We start from the raw sequence: 27,079 nt of genomic DNA, 5'->3' as shown, positions 1-27,079 counted from the left end.
CCTAGCCGACACATGTTTATGTAGCTGATATCACTAATAATATAAATACTCTTGCATGACAAATGTTCTATTTATATCTATATCTTTTCTAATAAACATGTAGATCTGTTATTATAACGACACTTATATGCATGGTATATATCTTCTATTATCTGTTATAGATTTGGCAACGTCTGTAGTGGTTGGCTGATGGTCGGTTTTTGTGCGCGTATAAATGTTGCTTTGAAATAAACACTTTTGTTTGCCTGATTGTATCAATACTTTCTCACAATCCATGATCAAAGGGCAAGTTCAGTAAATGCCGCCACTTGCGACAGAATTCCTAAGCATCTAGTCCGGATAACAATTATTTTGACCCTTTCAAACATCATTCACTTCAAAAATAGCTGTTAGTTCTACAACAACATCTGGGGAACCCTTTGAATCACGAAGAACACTGTGTTCCTGGCTTGTTACTTGCTTTTAGCAACCTGCATATCATTTGAAGCAGATTAGAAGATCCTGGACCCCCTGTGTTGGCAGATAAAACTGAAATATAAAATAAAACAAATTTAAATTAGAACTCGGTAGCTCTATCTAATATGAAAACTGTATGCCTGTTTGAAAATGGTCGTTTCAGAAATGAACTGTGATTTTGTAGTTTTCATTTGGAGGCGAGCTTAAAGCTTTTTTTTAAACACAATCAATGTATGGCATAAACAAGTTAGTCTCTCAAAATACATTCCATTATACCAGTAACTTGTATTTGGGAATATGAAAGTAGAATTCCGAGAAGTACGTTGCATATCAAGCACACCGCAAGCAAACCACTCACAACTCGGCATTGTAATGGAATGGAGTGTGTGTGTATGTCTTTGTGTTCGGGTTAAGCGTCTTTTTCAACATTTTTCAGTCATATTAACGACGGTGTTTACCTGTATTAACGGGCGCAATGCGCAAGGTTAAAGCGGTGTCTCACTGGAATATCACGCCGTAAACACGTGATCTGATTGCCAACTAAGTCACATTACACTGACAACGGGCTTTCCAATAGTAGTACTATCCTCCTCTTAATGCTGAAAACACAACAAGGAAGCCACACGTGCCATTTTTCACGTCTTTAATATGACGCGGCCCGGGAACAAACCCACTACTACCGTACGCAAAGCGGGCGCTCTACTACTAGGCTGCCGAGGCGGTAAAAATCAGAGTGTTTACAAACCATTAACAGGATACAATCGAAAACAGTCGCCAGCGCTAAAATAAAAAAATCGGTGTAAATATGTAGATGAAAAATAATGGTCATAGCAAATAAAACTGCATGGTCAATTATTAATGATATATTCACTTTAAATGACCAGTTAAGGAAGGGAACTGGTGTTTATATCACTAGTAAAGGGTGGGATGTTTTGGTTAATCAACTTCATAACACAAATTTAAATTGTTGAGGAGTTAGTGGAGATGAAATAAGTCTCTATTGAGCAAAGTGGGGATGACGGAATGTAGGATGACCCTGGCGCTGAAAATGGCGGTTGATTCGTGCAGCATTTTTAATATTTTTACGTAAACCCGGATACATATCTTACCTTGATCTACTTTGTTCCTTAAAGTATATTTTTCGATTCATAAAATCACGCTGCAGGTGACAAATCAAAACAGGAACGTAATGTTTTCATTTGCCTATGAAATCTTATGACGTATTTCCTGTTTCATCATTCGTTTATTTTTTTATATCTTGTTGGGTTTAACGTTGCACCGAACAATTATAGGTCATATGGTGACTTTCCAGCTTTGATGGTGGAGGAAGACCCCAGGTGCCTCTCCGTGCATTAGTTCATCACGAGCGGGCGCCCGGGTAGAACCACCGGCCTTCCGTACGCCAGCTGGATGGCTTCCTCACATGAAGAAATCAACATCGATGAGGGGCAAGTGATTTGAAGTCAGCGACCTTAACCACTAGGTCACGAGGGCCCCATGCATCGTTTAAATACACTACTGTAAGAAAATAATATTATAAAGAAAGTCATTCGTTTGTTATTATTTTTACGGACTGATTGATGTTTTATGCGTTAATTCGGGTTTAAACCACACTGCAAATCCATGGATCGGTGCTAGTGATTCTTCGGTGGTTTGCAAGGACCCCAGGGTAGTTTATACCTGTGGATACGCACAAAAAAACGCCATTTTAATTTCGTAAACGACGTCAAATCACAAGTGCAATCTCGCAGAAGGGTTGTTTTACATAAAAACTACCACTTATAAACCTTGTACATTACTTAACAAAAATATTGTTAATTTGTCGATATTGTAATTGAATTCCGAAAAAGGACTTCATAAATCGGCAACACTTCCGGACAGATCATCGACTTTAACAACCCACCATTTTCAAAGAACTGTTACAAATCTGCATTTAGATGCATTTTCAATAACGTCGCAGTTGCTCCGCTTAAATATTGCTCCGTCTAAGTCTTGCTCCGTCTAATTTATTGCTCCGTCAAAGCATTGCTCTTTCTAAATGCTACTGTAGCAATTTTAGCCGCACTTAAACTTCAAATACGGAAATTGTTCTCAAGTATTTGAATACTTAGGCCCCGATTTCACCAAAAACCTTATTATAAGTAATTACGTACTTAAGTCTTATTTTCAAATTGTGCTTTTGTTTAAGCTGTTGCCTTTTCAATGTTGATTGTTTCGATAACAATGTATCTATAGCTTAATAATGCTATTGTTAGTAGTATTTATCTGCAGTACTTTTTTCAGTCACTCAAATTTGATATTTCTATTTAAGCATGATATTACGAACTTGAGTATTTGCTTAAGTATATTTCTTATTCCTATATTTCGTTTACTGTAAGATTCAGTATTGTTGTGTTTTGATCTATGAAGTTGTTATATACAGTTCTGATATAGACGATACAGTCAACATTTAAGAAGCATAAAGGGCCAAAACAAGCATTTGAAACAACACACATAGCTAAGCAATTACTTACGATTGGTGTTATCCTTTTGTTTGCTTCATCAACAAATTCAGCGATACTTCTTAAAAGTTAATAAATAAACACTTCAATGCTGTATAATAAGCACGTATAATTTCAAGACAATTTGAAAATTATAGATTAAAAGTTCATATTTAACATGATAGTAGAACAAAGGTCTTAGTTTTGCTCCGTCTAATTATTGCTCCATCTAAGCATTGCTCCTTCTCAATGTTTCTCGGTCTAAGAGTTGCTCCGTCTAAGTTTTGCTCAGTCTAAATATTGCCCGTCTCAGTGTTGTTCCGCTTAAATATTACTCCATGTAAGTGTTGTGCCGTCTAATTATTGCTCCGTCTAAGTATTGCTCCTTCTAAATGTTGCTCTGTCTAAGTGTTGCTCCTTCTCTGTTTTGCTCCGTCTTAGTGTTGCTCCGTCTAAATAAAGTTCCGTCTTAGTGTTGCTCCGCTTAAATATTGCTCCGTCTTAGTGTTGCTCTGCTTAAATATTGCTCTGTCTTAGTGTTGCTCCGTCTTATTGCTGCTCTGTCCTAGTGTTGCTCCGTCTAAATATTGCTCCGTCTAAGTGTTGCTCAGTCTTTGTTTTGCTCCGTCTAAGTGTTGCTTCGCTTAAATATTGCTCCGTCTTAGTGTTGTTTCGTCTTATTACAGCTCCGTCATAGTGTTGCTCCGTCTACATATTGCTCCGTCTAAGTGTTGCTCCGTTTAAATTTTGCTCCGTCTAAGTGTTGCTCCGTCTAAAGTTTGCTCCGTCTAAGTGTTGCTCCGTTTTATTGCTGCTGCGTCTAAGTGTTGTTCCGTCTTCGTTTGTTCCGTCTTATATTACACCTGGACGTGGATTGTGTCTGACGGAATAAGCGGAAGATCCCGTGATAGGCAGTAACTGTTCTGAAAGACTACCGGTACTGAGCTATTCATCTTACCTGTTCCGTCCGGCCCTTAATGGCTCTATATTCTGCAAATGCATTGACTTCATACGTTTTTTATGCTTATAACTTATAGTTTTTGTTTTACATACAATGCCTTCTGTTTCCATTGCATACGTTGGGAATTCACTTGACCTTGATGTGCTTTATTTTTATTTACACTGTCCTTTGAGTTTTGAAGAAGGTGGCAGTTCAGAGCGAGGCTACCTGCACACCACAAACCGGTTAAATTCCCTCGTTATTCTTGCCACTGATCGTTAGTTTAATCATATTTCATTGCTTCTAATTTAAATACAAATACACAAATCATACAATGAAAAAGGATTGCTTATTTTAACAAATTAATAACAGTATGATTAGAATTCAACTTACATAAAAACAAAAGGGTTGGGTCACAAGTTTTGCCAACATTAGAGGTTGGCCTGTCCCATTTGTCACATTAAAGTTAATAAAATGAGCATTATTTTCTTTGTATGTATGTTATAGTAAATGTAAATGATTTAGAGAATTTAAATAAATACAAGAGGTAAAGTGTTTCAAAACAATAGAAAAAAAAAGAAAGACAAAAAATGAAAAAAGAAGAAAAATCTAAATTAAGAAAAATATGTAATCCATAAATAAATAAATGTTCCCTGTCCACCTAAAGTGCAATCAGCACAACCAAACCTTGTTTTGATTGTAAACAGCGGTGTTCAGAATATCTATAATTATATCCTAAATTCTATCATTTCTGAAACGTGCTGTTGTTTTGATGAAGTGTTGTACATGTTGGAATAATGTTTTATTATCGTTTTCGGATAACTGATTTATATAATTTCGGCGATGCTCTGAATAAAGAGGACATTTAAAAAAGAAATGTTCTGCGTCTTCATTATAGAAACCACAGTTACAACTTGAATTATTCCGTATATTATTGTAATATAAATCTGAATTTAGATTGCTACATTTATTTCTTATGCGCGCATGGTGTATTTGCGAAAATCTGTTACTAGAAAGGAAATATGAAGGTATTAGTGGGGGTTTGTATTTTTTAAGTTTCTGCTAGAAGGAAGAAAGTCTCTGAGCATTTCGTATTCAGTGTCAAGGCTATTCCACAATTTTATCGAAGATGGTATTACTGATTTTGAATAGATCTCCAACCGTCTAGCAACAGTAGCATAGTTATCGTTATTTCCTAGATTGTATGTGTTTGAATCAAGAACAGTTTCTGGAAATATGTTATTCAAATAACTTAGTAATTCGCCACGATTATATTTAAATACTAATATCCATTTTTGGATATTTCTTCTATCAGACAAAGAAATCCAGCCAATTTCACGAAGAAGTCTGTTAATTTAGGCGGATCTGGTTAAACCAGTGACAACACGTGCAGCATCATATTGTATTTTTTCGAGCGTTTCCTTTTCATATTGAGTGCAGCTGTCCCATACCAATGATGCGTATTCTATAATTTGTCTCAGATATGATATATAAATCTGGTATAGAGTGTTCCTTTTTAAATTAAATTTAAGCATACGCATTGTTCCTAAAATGTTTGATGCAGACAAAGCTATATATTGTATATGTTTATGCCAGGTACCGTCGTCACTGAATGTAACACCTAAGTGTTTATGGTAATGTACAAAATGAAGCTGTTCGTTCTGAAAATAAATAGCAGGACGATTTCTATTATTTTTTGACAGAGAACAATACATTACTTCTGTTTTAGCCGGATTAAATTGCACTAACCATTGTTTAGCCCAGATAGATACATTTTCTAAATCAGTATTTATAGTCATTTCTTTGTAGTTATTATCATTTGAATTAATCGCTAAGGAACTGTCATCGGCAAATAAACGTGTTATACTCATTAGTGAATCGGCTATATCATTGACGTAAATTAAAAATAGCAAAGGCCCTAACACTGAGCCGTGTGGCACGCCGGCTGTTAAGTATTGTTCATCTAAAAATGAAGTGCCTACAAATACTCTTTGTTAGTTAAGCAATTAGTTTGAGAACCAGTATAATACATTTCCAGAAAAGCCGTATTGTTTAAGTTTAAAGATAAGACCTTTATGCCACACCCTGTCGAATGCTTTGCTTATGTCGCAGAAGACTATACATGCCGATTTCTTATTGTCAGAAGCCTTACAAATCTGATCATAGATATCAATAAGCTGGTAAACAGGAGAGTGGCCTGGGAGAAATCAGGCTTGATATTTATATATAAGTTTATTTTCATATAAAAAGGTGTATGAATACTTAAACATTATCCTTTCCATTACTTTTCCAAGACAACTTATTAGTGATACAGGTCTGTAGTTAGATGGGATTGATTTTTCTCCATTTTTAAATAGTGGCATCACATTAAATTTTGAATCTTTTCAAATGCTTGGATATTCATAAAGTCGAAAAGACATATTAAAAAGAACAGCTAGGGGTTTACAAATTGTATAACAAGTTTCCTTTAACATTCTGTGAATAATTTCGTCAGGTCCACTGGCTTTATTTACTACAAGATTTAATAATACATCCGTGACATCTTGCTCTGTAATAGTGATATGCTCTAAAATTTTGTTAGTTTTCAGCGAAAAATTTGGCAAATTAGAGTTAGAATCATCAACTGTTGAAATTGAGACAAAGTAGTCGTTCAATGTGTTAGCTTTGTCAATATCTGAAAAGGCAAGATTATCGCCTGATTTAGAAAGCGGTGGTATTGTTTCACAGCTCGAAGAGTTATCTTTTACTAACTGTCTGACTATTTTCCAATATTGCCGTTGATTAAAAGAACTTAAAACACGGTTGTGATGTAATCCTTTGTTAGTTTTGTCTACTATATAGGTTATTGTACCGACACCGTTCTATACACACGATTATTTTACTATACCTGTCCATTATTAACCTGTAACTGTCCATTCTTAAAATAATGGATACTTTAAGAATGGACAGGTACAGGTAAATAACGGACAGGTATAGTAACAACCATGTGCGTTGAGAGGTGTGAGTACATTAACCTAAGAAATTCGAAAGTTTCGAAATTTAAACTACAACGTTTTACAGAACTTGTAACTGAAATAAAAAAAAAACCTGAAGAGGAACGTATGACTTTAACCTAAATCGCCCCACAAATTATCAGTCAAATGAAAATCAAACAGTGTGCCAAAAGTAATTACAGAATGTTAGTTTAAATCTTCAACCGTTAGAAAGTAATAATGTTCTCTTTGTGTACTCCTAAATCGCAATAGAAATGTATCGCAGATATACACCTGGTATAGCATTTTCAGTCAAAAATAGATAAAAATAGGCAACGTTATGTAAAAACAAGAGCTGTCGGAGTAAAGCAACGCTCGACTATTCAACAGCCTTGTCAACTGAATGAATATTTAAGTCGAAAAGGGGGCATACTTTCGTAAGATTGCAAAAAGGGTTATTGAACCTGTACAAAGTATATCAGCTCATGACAATGGACAAATGTGCAGGTTTCAATCCATTCCCATTAGTGGGTACTGAGATATCAGCTTGCATACAAAAAAATTAACCAACAACTGTTTAGTCGAAAAAATGGCATACTTTTGTAAAAATGCAAAGTAGAGTTATGGAACATGAGTAATGCATGTCAGATCATCGCAATGAACAAGTGCGTGACGTTTCAATCCATTTCCATTAGTAGGTACTGAAATACCAGCTTACATATAAAACCTTAATAAAAAATTATACGAAACAGAGTTATGGAACCTGTGCAGTGTAAGTAAATTTATCACAGTAAATAAGTGTGTGAAGTTTCAATCCAATCCCACAAGTGGTTACTGAGATACCAGCTTACATACAAAAACTTAACCAAATCGGGACGCCGACGCGGACATCGACACAGGGATGAAATAAAAAAGTGGAAAACCACAGGTCGCCTAACACGACATAACCGCAAATGTTGCAGGCTCGGTCTGATTGAGCCTGTTCATGGACGGTAGTGGAAGTGCAAGCTACCGTCCACGCCCTCTAGCCCCGGGTTGAGCAGAACTCAACATTTACACATGTTATAAGTACCAGAATGTAATTTAGACATTCGCAGATGTATTCATACGACGGTGCACATGGAACCTTCAATGATGCACAGAGTGCAAACCCATGAAAAGTGGCGTATAGTCCCCAGATAAAATAATGGCTGTGCCCTAAACAAGAAAACAGTGGGCAGAATTAAACAAACTGGAGTCCAATAGCTCCACCTATTCTTTGAATAGTCGAGCTAAAACACATAATTTTCCTTTTTTTTTCAAATGCTGCAGACATATCTTTCTCATGCAGTGTTCATGTAAAATTGGTTAAATTTGTAACATAACTGACATTTGTTGCAGTCCTACCCAGAAATGTGCAATTTTACTTTTCTACTACAAAGACAAAAAACAACGTCAATTTCCCTAAAGTTTTACTGCACATTTCGGTATTACCAGAAAATTTGGCCGTAATGATCTACATTGAACTTGAGTACAATTGTCTTTCAATAACGGTGCTATTTATTGTAACAACGAAATATTAACGACATATGAGTCATAACGAGTAAAGATTTCATGTGATACGAGTAATTTTTTTCTAATAAAATTGAAAGAATATCTCGTAATTACGAGATAAGAACGATTTTTTTCTAATAACGATATAAAATACATATACATACATTTTAGAATGTCTTCACCTGGACCCGTCATTTATTAAATTACTTGATTTATATAAAACTGCAAACTTAGCACGAACAAAGCATGGGCAACTATTAATACATACATCATAAGGCCAAGTTTAATTTTACTTTTTGTAAAGGCACTTCAAATCATTCATAAATATGACAAAACGAGATATGTTCGAAACTTTCCTAAGAATCAGCACTGAATATCATTAGTGTTTAAAAACTTTTAATTGCAATAAACATTTATATGCAATCTAATTTAAATTCCATTTGACTTGGTATTTTTATTTAGCACAGAGACACAAATCAATGATTTGTCTTTGCCTCAAAGAGGACAATATTAGAGACATTATATAATATCACGACAATCTTGATTTTTTCGTGAGGACCGTGTTTTAAGTCAGAGAAAAGCCTCAAACTATCCATTATGTGAAAGAATGGACAATCTCGGCGCGTTGCGCCTCGATTTGTCCATTCTTTCACATAATGGACAGTTTTCGGCTTTTCTCCTTTACTTAAATCGCTTAAGGTAAATTCTAAATTATTGAAAAAAAATTCTTTGGCATGTTTTTTCATATTATTGACTTTATTTCTATTTTTTTTATAAGAATTCCAATCAGAAGTTTTTCCCGAATTTTCAGCTTTTCTTTTTTGTCTGTCGCGTTGTCAAGAAATTTTTTCTAATTTCCGAGTTATACCAAGACTTGTCATTTTGTCGTATTGTTGCGAAACTCGTAGGAATACACGACTTTGCTAAATAAAGAAATTTGCTTGTAAAAGTTTCAGTTGCAGAATTTATATCGTTACAATTCAGAAAAGACCAATCTGTTAAACGAATATCGTTATTAAGTTTGTCAAAATCTGCACGCTTGTAATTCCAGACTGTTCTTTTAAAAGAAGTCGTAGATGGAAGGGTAATCTTAACAAATGCATATGTACCAAAATGATCACTTATACTTCTGTCAGTTTCAAAAATACCAGAATGTAAACAATGAATATTGTTAGTTAAGGCAACAGGGTCTAATAATGTTCGAGAATAAGCACTAATACGAGTAGGTACATTTATGACATTGTTCATATTATTCAACAGTAATATATCTCTAAGTTTATTATTATTCAAATTTAACTGATCCTCGTTGAAATCCCCTACCAGAATTATATTATTAGATAGTTCGAGCGCTTTGTCAATGCAAATATTGATTCTGTCCCAGAGTTCAACGGCCGAATTCGGTGGCAGATATAAGTTACATACTAAATATTTCCTTGTTTCACATTTAATTTCCATCCAAATAGATTCCTGCAATATGTTTTCTGATGTAGTTATTCTTTTCGACCAAAGTTTAGCTGATACATAGGTAAGAAGGCCCCCCGAGTAAGAAGATTTATCTTTCCTGTAAATAGTACCAAAACCTTCTAATTTCAATATATCCTCTGTAATATCAAGAGATAGCTTAGTCTCAGTAAAACATAGTATGTCATAGTCTAAGAAATTAGTTTTTATGTATTCAGATTTGTTTCTAATGCTGCGTACATTCTGATGAAAGATAGACAAAGATGCATTAAAAGGTTCTGGATTCATTTCAACATCTCCACATAACAACAACAGGTTTTCAGTACTACAACATTATATGAATTATATAATATAGGAGAATCAAACGACGTTATCTCCCCTAGACAGTAATACATTTCGCATTTACTATATACATGAAGCACTAATAATACTAATGAACTGAAGATTTAGTGTACTATGTTAAAAATACGCAAAATGTAGTCTAAGAAGATAAAACAGGTGATATATATTTCTAATTAGCAACCAAATAATCAAAACTAATAGACTTGACTGAAATACAACTCGCCTCACAACTCGCTGTTTTCTAATATTAAACAGTCCAATGGTAGATCGACAAGAAGTTAAATCATTCACCTATTGGGGTAAAGTACAACTGGTTTCATTTCTATCAACCACTGGGCAGTGTATGTAATAAACAATGCTATGTACGTGCGTGGCACAAGGTAGACAAGGGAACAACAATTTTGGACTACTTCTAACAAGAATGATACGTAGAAAAAACAAATTAAAATAAAATTTTGAAAGATCATATCTAAATAAAAACTAAATATAACTAATTCCCTGAATGAGACATTTAATTCCAACAATCGTGAGTAAAATTTGACTAGTTGAAGAAAAATATACATGTCTCAGAATTTTCTGATACCATCTTTTGGATTTTTAAAACCAATACTGAATACTCAGACCTTCTCTATTCATAACGTGAAGTTAAAATAGTGACTGTAAATAAACTTGCTGCTTACATAGAGATAACTTGCATAAATTGAATATACATAATCTTATTACAATCCATCAGTATGTTTACAATAACTTGACATCAATATTTTATAACAGAAAACTGTACAATGTAATAATAATAGTAATGATAATAATAATAATAATAAATAGAAATATAGTAGTGCTAATGTAGAGTTTACTTGCCTTGTTATAACATTCTATAAACAAGAAAAATAACGAGCTCCTTCTACAAAATTGTAGGTTCATAAAAGGTATGCAGATAGTCAGATAACAAACTATACATTCTATGTCATAATATTTAACAAAACTCATTTGATCAATTTCCAAAATATGATTGTATAATATATTGATCGTTAAAAAAGCGGTTTCCTCTTGTCATCGTTGTGTTTCTATGTTTTAATTTATCTTAATATTTTGTTTCCATAGTTACTGTAGTGGGTTTGTGACTTGTTGTTTCGTTCTTGGAACGTGGCTTTTTCACATGGGGTTTTATCCTTGCTTTTTTAAAATTCTATTCAACAAGACAATCTGAAGGTATTTAATGAACTGACATATACAGCGTGTATAAAAATATACTTTGGAACTGCATCACCTCTTAATCAAAAGATCAAGGTGATAACCTAACAATAAATAGAACCAAAGAATATCTTACGTTGATTTGCAAGCCTAAACTTCTTCATAATCAGGAAACCAAGTTACGTTTTGACTACTAATAATGAAAAATCATTGTCAACGCACATGAAAGAAAATTATAACGATTAAATGTTGAGGAAGAAAGGGTTGTCAAGTAAAATATCTTTGTGCCAATGGATTTTGTCCTGGGGTATGGGTACAAGTATCGTAACTGCACGCTAGTATTTTTCCTTCAAAATATTTTCTTAATAAGCCTATTTAGAGAATTCTTAAAATGTCGTAAAATCTATAAATACATACCATATTCGCAACACCAGCAGGTTCCACATTCCGGATGTGCTCCATTACGACCTTGTGTAAAAATGTTGGAATGCTTTTCACACTGAGCCCTTTCAGCGGCAACAGATGGCCTGGGACCCATTTCCCTTCGATCTTCGTCCGTCCAATGGTAGCAAAGATACTCAGCTATAACACAGAGGTTCAAGATTTTACATGTATTTTCATAGAACAGAACATGTTTAACGTTGCACTTGCAGTCTGAGTTTGAGTCGCATACCGAGCAAGTTACTCAATAATCCAACTAGGCTGAATTTGTATGGTAGAAAAATGTGAGTCAACCAAATTAAGTTTTCGGTTTTTGGTTTCTTCTCTTTTAACTTTACTTACTTTCTAATTCTAAGTTTTTCTGTTCGTTACATAACTTTTTTTCCGGACATTACGCAACCACGCAGCAAGAAGTTTCTGCATGACTTAAATTGTCCGAAATTAATCAAGAAGACCTACAACATTAAATGAATCTTTATTCGTTTAAATCTGCATCTATGAATACAAACAGCTCTTACATAGCATACATTTTTAGCAAGGCTTATAGCTGGGGATGCTGCCTGGTTTACAGAAAGGGATGCCCTCCAGCTTATAGCTGGGGATGCTACCTGGCTTATAGCTAGGGATTTTGCCCGGCTTACAGATAGGGATGGTTCCAGGTTTATAGCTAGGGATGTTGCCCGACATACAGATAGGGACGCTGCCTGGCTTACAGGTAGGAAGCTTATATCTAGGGATGCTACCTGGCTTATAGATAGGGGTGTTGCCCGGCTTACAGATATGGATGGTACCAGGTTTATAGCTAGGGATGTTGCCCGGTGCTACCCTGTTTATAGCTGGGGATGCTGCCCGGCTTACCAGATAGGGATGCTCTCCAGCTTATAGCTGGGTATGCTACCTGGCTTATAGCTAGGGAAGTTGTCCGGCTTACAGATAGGGATGCTATCTTGCTAACAGCTAAAGATGCTACCCGGCTTACAGCTAGGGGTGACCCCCGGCTTGCACCCTAGGAAGACTGTTTATCAATTAATGACATATTTGCAGGAATTGCTACGAACTACTTTATAATATACAGAGGTCGATTCGGTTCGTTTCAGTAACGGTAGCAAATCTTTTAGCCGAATGAATTTAACGAATAGCATGGAGTTGTGATACGATTCAAAAATGCGTCAAAAAATAGAAAAAAAGTAACTGTGACTTATATCTTGTTGTTAAAGTGTTAACGTAATGAAATATTCAAACAGAAACTCACCGTTTGACTGCTGTCCAGAAATAATGATAAAAAGCGCGAGCAGTACAATATTTAGTCTGGCATCCATTTTAAACTTCAGTAATTTGTCGTACCTTTCCAATGTTCGACTTAGGTTAGACAGCTTCGTATATTGTTTTAGTATATACTGTGCCATTAAAACATGATTGATAATGTAAACATTTAACAAAAGTACATAAGAGGTAGAAAGGTGAATGACTGCTTAAATTATGATACATCATTCAAAATAGTATGTAAACAACATATTTAAAAGGTACATAGCGAAATGTTACCTTTAAGTTACCTGAAAAGCGTACAGGCTTAAAGTTCTAGAGTGTGTTTGTAGTGTTGCTAACAACAAGACTAATTTGTCATGAAACATCCAATTTATATAGTGTGACGTACAGAAAGAAACTACAGTTATTTCATATTTCGTCGTTAAAAGTACATCTGTACCAAAAAAAAAAAAAAAAAAAAAAAAAAAAAAACATACTTGTTACCGGTGCCCCTCGAAATGTTACTATTTCCACTACTAGTTTACCTTGAGAAGTTCAACACCCTTTATGACTACTTCATTATAATTAGTGATTTAGAATTAATCTTCCTTGTTCTGGATTTAGCGTCATTTTTTCAATTATATTTCAGTTATGATATGGCGAGATAACCTAGCCTGTGTTCTTGAAATCTCTACCTGAACTAATCTGTTGTCCCCATTGGCAAGTACTAGTAACTGTAGACTTCTCCACATGAATCAGAGGCAGAGGACAAATAATTTCAGAATCAAGCAGAACTTATGACACCGAGTTCCACAGATTTGCACTCTCAGTATTGAGCTAAGTTGGCGGGTTAAGGTGAATTAATATTTCATTGGTTGTACAATCTGACTAAAGTACAACATTCTGCAAGCTTTAAGAAGCTTTGGTTTTTGATATCTACAATTTTTATGTCGAAAGATGTGAGATAGCCGGTTAGCTCAGTCGGTAGGGCACTTGCTCTGTAAGCGAGAGGTCCCGGGTTCGAGCCCTGAGTTGACTGCAAATATTTCTTACTCTTTGACATTCAAACAAGTTGTCTGATTGGTTTAAATAAAAATAGATTTGCGAAAATAAAAATAGCAATATTGGAAATCCAAAATATACGGAAGACGAATGTGAATGAATCGTTCTCAAATCTTCGTTTAGAAGATCAAGTACTTTAGTCAGATTGTTGGTTGTATATATTCGATTCGAGCGTAATTTTATGGGCGGTAATCGGGACTCAAAATTGTTACAATGATATCAACCGAATATGGCATCGTACTCAAAACGCAACGTGAAAACAAATAGCGTTAAAAGACAGAAAACATTGGTATTTTTCATTTGTCATAAAGTATTTAGCATTTAACAGTTAGAATGACCATCCATACAAACACAGGAAACTAAATCTATAAACTCCAAATAACCACTAATAAAGATCTGACGCTAAAAGAATATCATGAGAAGATTTCTGTAAATAGTTCACATTAATTTTTGAATTTTAAGAAATACATATTTCAAAACTTGGTTCCGATATAAATAATTCTCTTATTAACAGTGTTTTTTTTTTTCTGTGGCTTTTACGCTGCTAGAGTAAAATATTCAGATAAGTATACACAAACCATGGTGAATGTACATATTCAATGTACAAAATAGTCTTTGACTGCTTCATTAAAGGTATGTATGTGTTCATTAGCTTTTAAGTTCTCATGCGTGTAATCATCATGAACACGTTTACAGCAGTTATAGGGATTGTTATTTATATGGGCACATTTAGCCATCTTTATGCGAGTTGGAAACCTGGCTCGAACAAAAACCATTTTTAACTTCATATTTATAACTTAGCGACCGTAAACTGTCCGTTAGTGCTACAAATTAATGCTCTTGATCAGGGTGCCGGGTTAAAAACATATTTTAGTAACAAAGAAACAGATTTAACGTATTATGAAGCTAGGTGGTGTATGAGTTAGCAGTATTATTGAGTAATTAGTTTGATTTTGCGAAAAAGTAGTCCTTAACATCGAAATAACCCGCCAGCTAAGCTCAATAGGGAGAGCGTTGGTCTACAGATCTTGGGGTCGCGAGTTTGATTCCGGGGCGGGGCGTTTGTTCTCCGTGACGATTTAATAAAAGACACTGTGTCTGAAATCACGTCCTCCACCTCTGATAATTCTTGTGGGGAAGTTTGCAGTTACTTGCAGAGAACATGTTTGTACTGGTACAGAATCCAGGAACACTGGTTACGTCAACTGCCCGCCGTTATATGACTGAAATACTGTTGAAAACGGCGTTAAACCCAAAACAAACAAACAAATTAACATTGAAATGCATAATTTCGACAGTGCCTAAGTAAAACAAGAGAAAGTTGCTTTATCTCATATTTAATCTTAACATATAGGTCAATAATGCTAATATAACTTAAAGGGTCAAGAAGGAAGGAAGGATACGAAATCATGTATATATTTTTATGTAGAGTAGGAATTTAAAATGTAGACATTGTAGTGAATACATTAACTTTAACTATAAATTCGGTATTTTCAAATCTGAAATTTATAACGCGGTATAAGAGACATTAATGTAGTTCTTATTTCATAAACCCCGCGTAAAAATAACACCTCTTCTAAACTTTCAAAAATAAATTCTACCTATCAATGTATGTGTTTAAAGGGCTTTTATGAGACCATTTTATTACTTACTAAATATGTATAAACGTTTTCTAATAAAATAAACCCCTCATACAAATAGTAAAATGCAAAACTCGTATGCATTCTTTCTTCTATTTTCAGAAACTATGGGCGGTGACTTCGCTATTATAGTTTTCACTATAGTATGCACATTTTTCCGACCGACGTTGGGTGATTACTCGTGTATATGTAATTACAATGTTGAAAAGGCAATCTTCTCATCGGTAAGTTCTAGACCTTTCTATTTCTTACCTTATTCTGAAATTGCCGTACTCTATATACAGTTATGTTTCTATGTTTTACAATACAAGTTAACTAGTCATAATTTTTCACATGGACGTACATGTCGCCAAAATCATGATCTTGCTGGAATGAAGATAACAGGAAAAAAAAATGTGATTTCATATTTGTAAATGTACGCGTACGTTTAAAGATTAGCAGCTTTGAAGTCATAATTTAGAATATAGAACAATATTTTCATTTGCCGTTCATGTTCGACTATACTGAATATATATATATATATATATATATATATATATATATATATATATATATATATATATATATATATATATTAGTGACAAGTTATACGTAGAGTAAAACCTGGGTCATTGCTGTCATTTGTTTTCACTGACTTACCTTTGTATTTCGTGATGGTTATGAATACTAAATCAATTCAACGCTATAGAGAAAATCATCCTAACTAACAGTACGTAATATATTGCAAAGATGTTTACATTATTTTTATTTTTTTCAGAAATCGGAGCAAGGTCAGCCGATTGGCTACATGTACGAGTTTGACTGTAAAGCACAGCAAGGCACAGAGGACGGTGATTGGTTAAGAATCGCGTTTGAGCACCAAGTAAGTTTTAGATAATTCAATAGTTAGCTGTTATAAATGTTTTGTTTTGTTTTCAAAATGTTTCTGAACAAATATGAATACAATCATCATGTACCAAAGCACATTTTCTTAATCCAACAGATATGTATTAAAAATTGTTAGATTATTCAAAGTTAACAGGCATCAAAACACATTTTCATCATGCTATATCACAATACTATGAAACGACAGGGTTGTTGTTCGATCTTAAGACACAGCGTGCGTTCTACATGACGAAATAACAGAAAAGTACATCATCCTCCATCTCTGAAGCATGTTGAGAAGTTGTAAGTTATTGTAACACAACTCTGAGACATGTGGAAAAGTTGTAAATCGTTCGTCTTTTAGTAAAACGGAGAAGTTGTCACTTGCTTGCCTCTGAGCATAATGTATAAGTTGTCAGTTGCTCGAGCTGTCAATACTGTTAATGAACAATATCAATATATATCAATTGTAAATCAAATTGTATATGATATGTGAGTTTAACCTTTGCTGCCTGTAATGGGATAAAGTAAATGAGATCAAAGTTGTGCGCAAAACATCCATTTAATTTGCGCTAGTGCAAAATAGTTCTACGTTTGTACTTTGCGTAGAGTATCAAATAAAACATTAGTCTGAAATATAAAACCTGGATTTATCTGTCATTGTTAAATCATTAATATTTGTGGGGAACTATTTTTCACCGATCTCTACATTGGATTAGTCCGCAAAATTACTCCACAAGCAAACATGTATAATTCTCATTCATTTTACTTCAAAAAATAAAAATTAACCATTTATGTCCTAACGAATTAGATATTTTACCAAAACCATGAATTTTATGCCAACACAATTAAATTGTTTTAGAGTATTCATGTACATGCAGCATTAAAGTGGTCTAAAGATGTTAAAAAGCTACTAGATGACACAGGATTTTCATATTGATGGAATAATGTATCATTATGTACAAGGTGTAACATGAATACAATTGAGAATGAATATCACTTTTTGTTAGTGTGTCCATTTTATAGAGATTTACGAAATACCTGTCTACCAAACTATCATTGTCATTGGCCTAATTTGAATAAGTTTAAAACTTTGTTAAGTAATTGTCACAGTGGTATTGTTAATAAGTTAGCTAAGTATATTTATCAAGCATTTGCTTTAAGAGGTTAATTGCAATTGTGCACTTGTATTACAATTCATACCCATCACCTGTATGTCTGTATGTCTATACATGTATATTCATGCTTTTCTCATATTCTTTGTAATTGTTTAACACCGCCATACAGTATTGGCGATGAACATTGTATATGTTTTGTCAAATAAACTATTGAATTGGATTGAATTGAATTGAATTAAAGCAATGTACATTAAAAATGTTGACTGACAAGTGTGATAAACCACTTTGCAACGTAATACCAAACAAACAGTTAAGTATTGGATTGTTGTGTCAAAAACGCTTTAGTTTGTTGTGCTTTTTTTTATTTAAAGGTAGGGTACATCAGAAAAGATGGACAGATTATGGTGCAAGTATGTGCCGGAAGCCCTCCTGACGAAGATATTGGTAAAGTTTCTATTCCCTTTATTCCTGTAACGATTCTCAGTCATGTCCGTGCGTGTTCGCTATTGTCCGTCTTTAGAAGCGTTTATATGAATTATAGAAGGATATGGTTATCAAATAATATAACATGAAAACAATATGATCAGCAAGCTAGCATCTTCTCACTTCATCGTCATTACCTTAAGAGATTGTCTCCCTCCATATGGAGTATTTTCGAAACTTTTCTACAAACTAGTGACTAGATGAATTGAAGCATGTCTAGAGGCATGTTTCTGCAAAACTCGCTTGCTATATTTTGAAATGTCTGTATCGCATATTTGACATTCGAGTTATTCAAGGCACTGCTCCATATTATCTTAGTGAACTTCTTCATCCTGTTCAAACTAATACATACAAAACAAGATCATTAAATGAAATAATCTTTGCTATACCAAGAACAAGAACAAAATTTGCAGATAGATCATTGCGTGTAATAGGTCCAAAATGGCGGAATGCCGCGCCCCCCACCCCACCTCTTTAAAGTGACTTTACAAATAAAAAGCAGGACAATAATGCCACATTTTCAGAATTGTTTTATTTTTGTAAACTGACTGTACAATTTGTAATTGTTATAATATTATGACAAAGCTTTTTTTGGAATATGACCATCTAGTGATATACAAATACTGTAAATAAGTTGTATTTGATATTTGAAATTAATTTTTCTTAAATTTATTGTCATTGTTTAATAAAATTAAGTTATAAATTTCAGGGTTATTGTAAAGCGCAAAAGAATATTTTATACTTTTGCGCTACATAAAAGTTATGTCATAGTTTTGATATTTTTATATCATTTTGACATTGTTGTCGTTTCAGTTGAAAAGACATTCATTTGTCTAATTGACTGGCAAGGAAAGTGTTGTTGTTTTTTCTGTTTTCTGTACAAAGCAATGCTTTATTTTGTATAGGGATTACATGCTATGGAGAAATAAATTTACAAACATGTAACTGAATTTAACGTTATTAAGTTTCGTTACTGTTACAGTCACAACTACACCAGCACCACTGACAACAACGTTATTGATAACATCTACCACGACAGAACCAACATCACAAGCTATGTCAACTGATTCTACAATAATCACCACTGAAGTATCAACAAAGCTATCAACAGCCACAACAGCACAACAAACTATACCATCCTCAACAACCACAACCACAGAACCAACCACAGCTTCTATCACAAAACAAACAATAATTTCTACCACACGACCTATCACAGCTTCAGCAACACGACCAACCACAACTATTACACAACCAACCGCAGCTTCAACAACACAACCAGCCACACATTCTACAACAAAACCAACCACAGATTCTACCACACAACCGACCACAGTTTCTACAACACAACCAATTACAGCTACTACCACACAATCAACCACAGCTTCTACCACACAACCAACCACAGCTACTTCCACACAACCAAATACAGCTTCTACTACACAACCAACCACATATACATTCAAGCCTATACAAACAACTCGAGGTAAAGTATGTGCACAGGAATGTAGTACATTGTCTTGATGCAAGTTCTATCTAAGAATCAGTATATAGCAAAACCATGTGGGTATACGCAGGACGAAGGTGTAGTCCGAGTGAATTATTACACGCGGCATATAATCGGTTTAAAGTGTAATGTACATTAAAGCATAATTCTGCTCTGCTACTATTTCATTTCGATTCAAGCATGTATTTTTTATATTAAGAATTAAGTGAAATGGGGATCATTTCATGGCGCATGAACGACACAAAATATAGTAGGTCGACGTGACGTCAGAACGTGTTTTAATAGTATTAAGTTACAGAAGGTAACACGTCCCGCGGAATAACTGAGGCCTAATGAGTTGTTCAGTGCCTTATAATCAATCTAGTGTTCTGTTATATCATTTTGATTCCGAAACGTCTTTTATATAAAATACTAGATCAAATTTTGTAGCATTCTTTCTCGGGGTCTGTATGGCGCCAAATAATATGTCAGGTTCAGTGTTTCTCATTGATATCTAAGCAAGTGTTTTTGTTATGCCGTTGTCGGGTTCTCGATTTCTCATTGAGCTATATAGAAAGTTTTCGTTATGCCGATGTAGGGTTACTCGTTTCTCATTGAGCTATGTAGAAAGTGTTTTGTTATGCCGATGTCGCGGTCCATTTTTATAATTGAGCTCTGTAGCAAGTGTTTTTGTTACGCCAAAGTCGGGTTCCATGTTTCTCATATATTCTCTATAACAGCATAATATCTCAAAGGAACTTACCGCTATTTCTAGGTACTGTGTTGTCATGCCATGATTTACTGAGTGACACTGTGACCAAGGATAATGGGACTCTGTTTGCATTCGGAGAGAAATGCCTTGAGCTCCTGCGCATTCATACAACGTGGGTCAATGCGGAATTAGAATGTAGAAGGAAAGGTGGTCACCTTATATCAATTGCTGACTCCAATGAACAGAGGGTGATATACCAAGTGATTAATACATACTATCATGAGGCTGTGTGGATAGGTTTACATGATATGCACCATGAGGAGAAATTCGAGTGGACCTCAGGTAAGACAGTGTACATTTTCAAAACTTAAATGTTCATAGCCACTGTAAGTTCCAGTGCAGTACTCTGTCGTATGTTCTTTCCTTGACTATATATGTCTACATTATCTGTGTATGAATTTTTGTATATATGCAAATTATTTACACATTTACACATCCATACACACACTGCTGTCGTGTTGCGCTTTAAAAAGTTGGGAATGCAGCGTTCTTGTACCGTGTAATTTCCTGCTGGAAATTCCTCACTGTATTTAATGATACATTGACTAAGTCTTGTTAGAAATATGACTGTAAAATTAATAATGTGTATTAGATATATAAACTCAAGAAAATAAAAAACGCAACATCCATATATTATATTGCTTTTTTTTTTCATTCTTGCAGCTTGTACGCAAATATTTTGATATTCATTTTTATTTTTATTCATTTAAATTAAATCTAATACAATTTTGTGGTCTCTTTTGTGATACTTGAAGGGTGACCGTTGTCTAACTTTGCACGTGCATTGTAATTCATTTCTTACAAACATTCACTGCAAAAATTAATGAAAATCAAACATTATTACATGCTGAAGTCGATTACCAACTCCCGCACAACCATTTCTTCAAAAAAATTTCGACTTTTATCTTTAATTAACTGAAATTAAAATGACAAAAGTAGGTCCAACTCCAAATCGTTTGTTCAAACGTTATAAACAGTTGGCAAAATCAAGCATCTTGTTTAATCATTTACTTTTATTGGTACGTAAATTTGGTAAATTTTGTCAAAACAACTATTTCGTGAGAATATGAAATCGTGGATTCAAATTTTAACATTTTTAACATACTTGTTGCAGGAAAGTCTGTTGTTTACACTAATTGGTACCCTGGAAGGAAAGACCCGACTCTCCACTGGACAGAGGATTGTGTTGCTATGGCATTGGACAAGTACTCCGGACGCTGGGAAGATCGCAGCTGTAAGGAGACAAGAGGATTTATCTGCCAATTTGGTAAGACGTGTTTAACGTTAAGCTTGCCGGCGGCATCTTATTTTGCCTTTGCGATCAGTGCAGACCAAGATCAGCCTGCAGATTCGGCTAAATTTTACGTTTCTCAATGTAAATATATGACAAATGTAATACGATAGTTCTTATATTCATATGATTTCTTAGGCAATGTTTGTTTATTGAATTTATACATATGCTAAAATAACCCTTGGTTACCAGATCAGGAAAGTCAAATGTAAAAAAATTCCAGCGGAATTCTAACATGCATTAAGCAGTCAGCGAACACAAATAAATGTAAATGACCAAACTGATTACTTGATCAAAATCTATTAATCGCCTTTAACATAACGACACAATACGACGAGGTGATACTATGCCCCAACGATAACTTGATATTTACAAACATGACTATAAATAGATCAAAATGGAACATATTGTATTCAGCGTTTTCCTAACATGTTACAATCTAAATATTTCTAGATTTTGTACCAATTACAAATTAGCTCAGTGGTAAAGCATACTGTCCGTGGTCAACAGATCATTTGCCGTGTGGGTTCGAAACTCGGCATTGAGAATTAATTTTTATTTCACTTTTGCATAAAAATTAAGTTTCCTTCATGAGCTCTGTGACAATACGACAGAGAGGTATCAAAAGCCGATATGGCAGATCAGAATAGTTTATTATATATCAAAGATGATATTGATTAAATGCATGCACTTAAGCCATGCAAATAATGAACATACTGTTGTGTTATATAAATACATATATACAAATTCAAACCATCAAAGAAAGAAACAAAAATAATGAAACAAAAATGAAAACGAATAGAAAAAATAAACAAATCTGAAAAAAACCCTCATGAAGATTCGAACCCACAAAACGATTTGCTTACATCCAATTGTTGTCTGCTGTTTACCCAGCTGAGCTATGTTGCCATATACATAGTGGATATTTAAAATGAAAGAAATACTAATATTTAATTGTCAAGTAATCGGTAACCATTATGAATTATTATTTTATCAGTTATCATGAAATAGACTCGTCCTCGCGTTTCGGCGGGAATCACGTTATCATTGGGGATTAGTACGCTTGCGGTATAATTTCACGAGGCCGTACCCCGAGCGGCATATAACCGATTTGTATTGTAAAAATATGTTAAAACATGGTTCAGCTACAAAATACTATATTAGTTGTGTCATTCAAACACGCAGACTAAATATAATTAATATGGAAAGATAAGTAAGCGTTTTGAATTTTCTCTTAGCTTTCGACTTGTGATCTCTGTTTTAAAATGTAGCACATCGATGCCTGTGTATATTTAAATATGCCTTTTGAACTTTTCAGAAAAGCACAAAGTGAGCCCACCATCTTTTATAGGATGATTGTAGAGTTTCTGGTTTCGCAGGGAACAAAATGAAATGTCTCAAGTATTATAATGAATTTCAAATAAATAATATAGAATAGAAAATGCTGTTGATATTGACATTTCAATCTTTGGATCTTTTAACCCTTACCCTGCTAAATTTCTACAATGGACTGGTCCATCATTCAATTTGGACGGTACCATTTATTATCCGAAGGGGTGTTCAATTAAAATTTACTGACTGTATAGCGAACGATGCAGGCCATAGTCATCCTGCACTAGCCGCAAAGGCAAACTAACTTGCCAACAGCAGGCTAAAGGTTAAAACAGGCCTGATTAAACTAAAAATGCGGAATTTAAAGACACTTCTGCAATCGTTGAGTTTTTTTTTCAAACCAGATCTAATAAAGATGTTATTTCTAAAAGCGCTTACGTTAATACAAGGCGTACCGCATGTCTGGTGCGCACCATTAACGAGTACAATCTCCCCAGTAGTGTATTTATCACCGTCGCCCACGATGTTTTCGCTTTCTCTTCGTCCTTTTGTTTTACTTTCCCTGTGAATATTTTCTGCAAATGTCAATCTTTCACCTACAACAGTTCCTGTAGGGTATCCTTTTGGAAAGACGGCATTCTTGCAATGTTGTTTATTCCTATGGTATCCATGTCCTTGTTTTTGTACTAAGGTAGTGGACCCGTACGTACAACTGGAAATTTCCGTTTGATAACGAATTTTCCGTAAACGATTTCGGCATTTTCCGGTAGAAACGGAAAGCCAGGCATTTGAATTACATTGTTGTCCGGAGAATACCGAAGTGCTACACAAGTATTCGTAATTGTACGGAAATAACCGATTGTTATTACGGGTACGGGTGCTGTTCTTGTAATTTTAACCTACATACAAGAGGAAAGGTATAATGAGTTAGTAATATAACAACATGTTGCAAGTAAAATATGATTTATTTCTTGTTATAAGATTTTTAAGAGGTATTTACTGGTGTGTCATTAGACTCACCTAAAATATAAAAGGAATGTGGAAGTAAAATGAATAAAAATATTTGAGCCGCACCATGAGAAAACCAACATAGTGCATTTGCAACCAACATGGATCCAGGACATCTGCGCAGTCTGGTCAGGATTCATGATGTTCGCTATCGGTTTCTCTGACGGCAATAGGCTTTGAAAGCGAACAGCATGGATCCGCGCAGTCTGGTCTGGATCCATGCTGGTTGCAAATGCACTATGTTAGTTTTCACATGGTGCGGCTCATAATTCATATCTTCTTGTAATTCGGTATTTGTTGAAACATTGATATGTTGTTATCAATATTTTGATCTAAGCTGCGCCTAATGGATTGGGCACCTGTCCCGCAACGTATTTTTAACTATAATGTTTTAGACATAGACGGCTTCAGTAAATCATGCATATTTTTATCATTTACTCTTTTCATTTCAGAGTATTAGTATCCATCTTGAAATTAAATGAATCGAAAATCATGATATGTTTGCACTGAAAGAAATCAAATGGATAATTTTGTCACACTTAGTCAAACTGGTCTTTTTTCTCCTTTTTCCCCCCAAACTTTAATAGCAATCGGCGTAGTACATGTAATTTGCCATATACAAGCTGACATTACAGATATATATAAATGTATCAATACATATTTCACCAATGTATGCAAAATGTTGGCAAAATAACAAATGTTGCGAAAAATTAAAATTGCATTAAATTATATCTTGCAATTACAAATAACTACTTTGTATGTGTGTGTTGAGTTTATTTATAGTCGCCACCGGTTAATACCATACGGCCGACTGGTAGATCTACTGTGCAATTAGTTCCTTCGTAGTTATAATACATCGCTTTCTGTATGCTATTGTATCTGCGTTGTGATTTGTGCGTTGTTGAATTCCTCTTAGATGTTTTGACTACACATCCTCGACAAGTCCGGTTGGTATTCTCAAGAACTGGCAGAAATCAATGGAGCTCGTTGCTCCGGTGTCGATTCAGTGGGATGGGGAGGGGTGGGGGTGGGGTCAACCAGATCCCGACACTTCGTTAACTGGATAGAGCTGCAGCATCAAAGATACATCGACGAGATCAAACCAAGTCGATGAAATTCCCCTGGCTTTCGTCATGTAGCACTAACTAGAATAGACGTTGACCTAGTTAGGGCGCTGACCCAGATAGCGCCATATGTGCCCTCTCCACGACATGCACGTACCAGGGAGCTCGGAGAAGCAAATAACTACCCGTTATTGATACGCTTTTCAATATAAAATATAATAGCCCTATCAGTGTTGTATATGTCTTTAACGCTCGTTATTTAGTGGTATAGTTGGCAAGATTTAAGAAAAAGATATATGCGTGATGCATAAAACATTTTATCAGTTCAATCAGCTTTAATTTAATAAGCTTACAGTCTATAAATGGGTTTCATTTAAAATAATAATTTTGAATTGAATATTATAGTTGCTTTGCATAATCATTTATGACACTCATTATGTCGAATAAAACTAACTAAACTGATAAAATCATCTACTTCAACCTTTTGATCACGATACCGCATGTTCATGCGGCATTATTGTATCGTCTGCATATTATGCTACAGCAAAAACTTCGCGCTTATGAACCGCCTGTAGGTTCATCAAATTTTTATTCTACAAAATTGAAATATATATATTCATTGGGAGAAAGAAATCACTTGCACCTTCACTTTCATATCAATTGTTTTATACACAAAATGCTTCACACAAAGACGTAGGTGTGATTTAGATACATTATATATAGAAAATAGAAGGAAAAAATGATGAAATGATAGCATTATAAATCGTCGCGTGAGTCAATCAAAATTAAAGATAGAAATTATTTTAAAAATAGCGTGTGGTGAATCAAATCTTGAACATTGATAATATTTTTGCACCTAAGGATTTTTATTTTTAGTATTCTTGTTATGAAGTAAGATGTGTATAGAAAATCTGACCTATTGGCCGGAGGAATATTCTTCGGTATGACGGGATGGCACATATTTTGGTGGAACTAAGATAGTGCCTAAAAAAAGAATATTGATTCGATCGATGGAAGGTCGTACACGCCATTATGTTGTAATGAAAGTCTATTGAAAAACAACTGGTGATTACTAACCAAGTTGTCCCTCGTCCTGTAAATGACGCATTACGTACTACATATATATGTTGAAGATTTTTGTAGTAATTTATATGTCATTTCATATAAAGAAATAAGGATTAAATATCTTGATAGTTCCTCTTTTTTACGTATAGTATATTTTTCGATTAAAAAAGCAGTATCTTTATCAAAAAGACGTAACGTTATGCTGCAAGTGATAAAACAAAACAGAAACTAAACATTGTTTCATTGTGTTTGTCTTTGAAAAGTCGTGACGTCTTTCTTGTTTACGAACGTTGATTCCATTCGCTTTGTTTAAATACGTTGTTATAAGAAAATAGTGCTTAAAAGAAAGTAGTTCTTTTAATTTCATTTTACTATCATTTCTTGTGTTTGATATGCAAGAAAGATATTTTATCATTGGCGAAGGTGGGAATATCCGGCTCTCTGGTAAATTTTCACGCGGTTTTACCGCTTTAAACAGTTCCCCTTGAGTCGGATATTCCCATCTGCACATACAATTAGTGAAAGAATCCTGTAAGACGTGGACAGAGAAAGTGGAAGAACGACAACTCTGATTCTTTTATCGTTTTGCATCTTTTATCTTTCATCATCATGAGTGAAATCACCAGATAGATCTACGTCTGATTAATATTTCAATAACTAACTTTAAGTTACAACCTTGTAATGATTTTCGATCATAAAATTAAAAAATTATTCTATTCTGTATTGATGTATCATGATACTTAAACGCACGCTTCGATTAATTCTACATTTATCGTATTAATCATTTTACCATGGTTTAACTTAATTAAGGTAGTTCTGCACGTTTGATAATC

The 27,079-nt window shown here is 34.4% G+C and overlaps 2 protein-coding genes across 3 annotated transcripts in view; one reads left to right on the top strand and one right to left on the bottom strand.

The window, feature by feature from the left end:
• LOC123527086 (macrophage mannose receptor 1-like) overlaps positions 1 to 23,219 on the top strand; it is a 29,620-nt gene extending 6,401 nt beyond the window's left edge. Inside the window, exons 10-16 of one of the 2 annotated variants that reach the window (XM_053523103.1) lie at positions 15,866 to 15,987; positions 16,521 to 16,625; positions 18,117 to 18,189; positions 19,211 to 19,714; positions 20,490 to 20,768; positions 21,601 to 21,753; positions 23,096 to 23,219. In XM_053523103.1, coding sequence (XP_053379078.1) covers positions 15,866 to 15,987; positions 16,521 to 16,625; positions 18,117 to 18,189; positions 19,211 to 19,714; positions 20,490 to 20,768; positions 21,601 to 21,753; positions 23,096 to 23,133 — 1,274 coding nt within the window. In that variant the 3' untranslated portion in view covers positions 23,134 to 23,219. The remainder of the gene's footprint in view (positions 1 to 15,865; positions 15,988 to 16,520; positions 16,626 to 18,116; positions 18,190 to 19,210; positions 19,715 to 20,489; positions 20,769 to 21,600; positions 21,754 to 23,095) is intronic. The other variant, XM_053523104.1, reaches the window with a different exon arrangement.
• On the bottom strand, positions 210 to 13,800 carry LOC123527087 (uncharacterized). The gene is made up of 3 exons (XM_045306360.2): positions 13,069 to 13,800; positions 11,793 to 11,957; positions 210 to 528 (listed from the first exon to the last, which is right to left on the bottom strand). Exons 1-3 carry the CDS (start codon positions 13,220 to 13,222, stop codon positions 425 to 427), a joined length of 423 nt encoding a protein of 140 aa, XP_045162295.2. The 5' UTR covers positions 13,223 to 13,800; the 3' UTR covers positions 210 to 424.
• Positions 23,220 to 27,079: the final 3,860 nt, after the last annotated feature.

Source organism: Mercenaria mercenaria, chromosome 14 (assembly GCF_021730395.1).
Source record: "Mercenaria mercenaria strain notata chromosome 14, MADL_Memer_1, whole genome shotgun sequence".
In the NCBI taxonomy this organism is placed as follows: Eukaryota; Metazoa; Mollusca; class Bivalvia; order Venerida; family Veneridae; genus Mercenaria; species Mercenaria mercenaria.
Note: the sequence above shows the minus strand (reverse complement) of the source record. Positions and strands in the feature narration are given on the sequence as shown.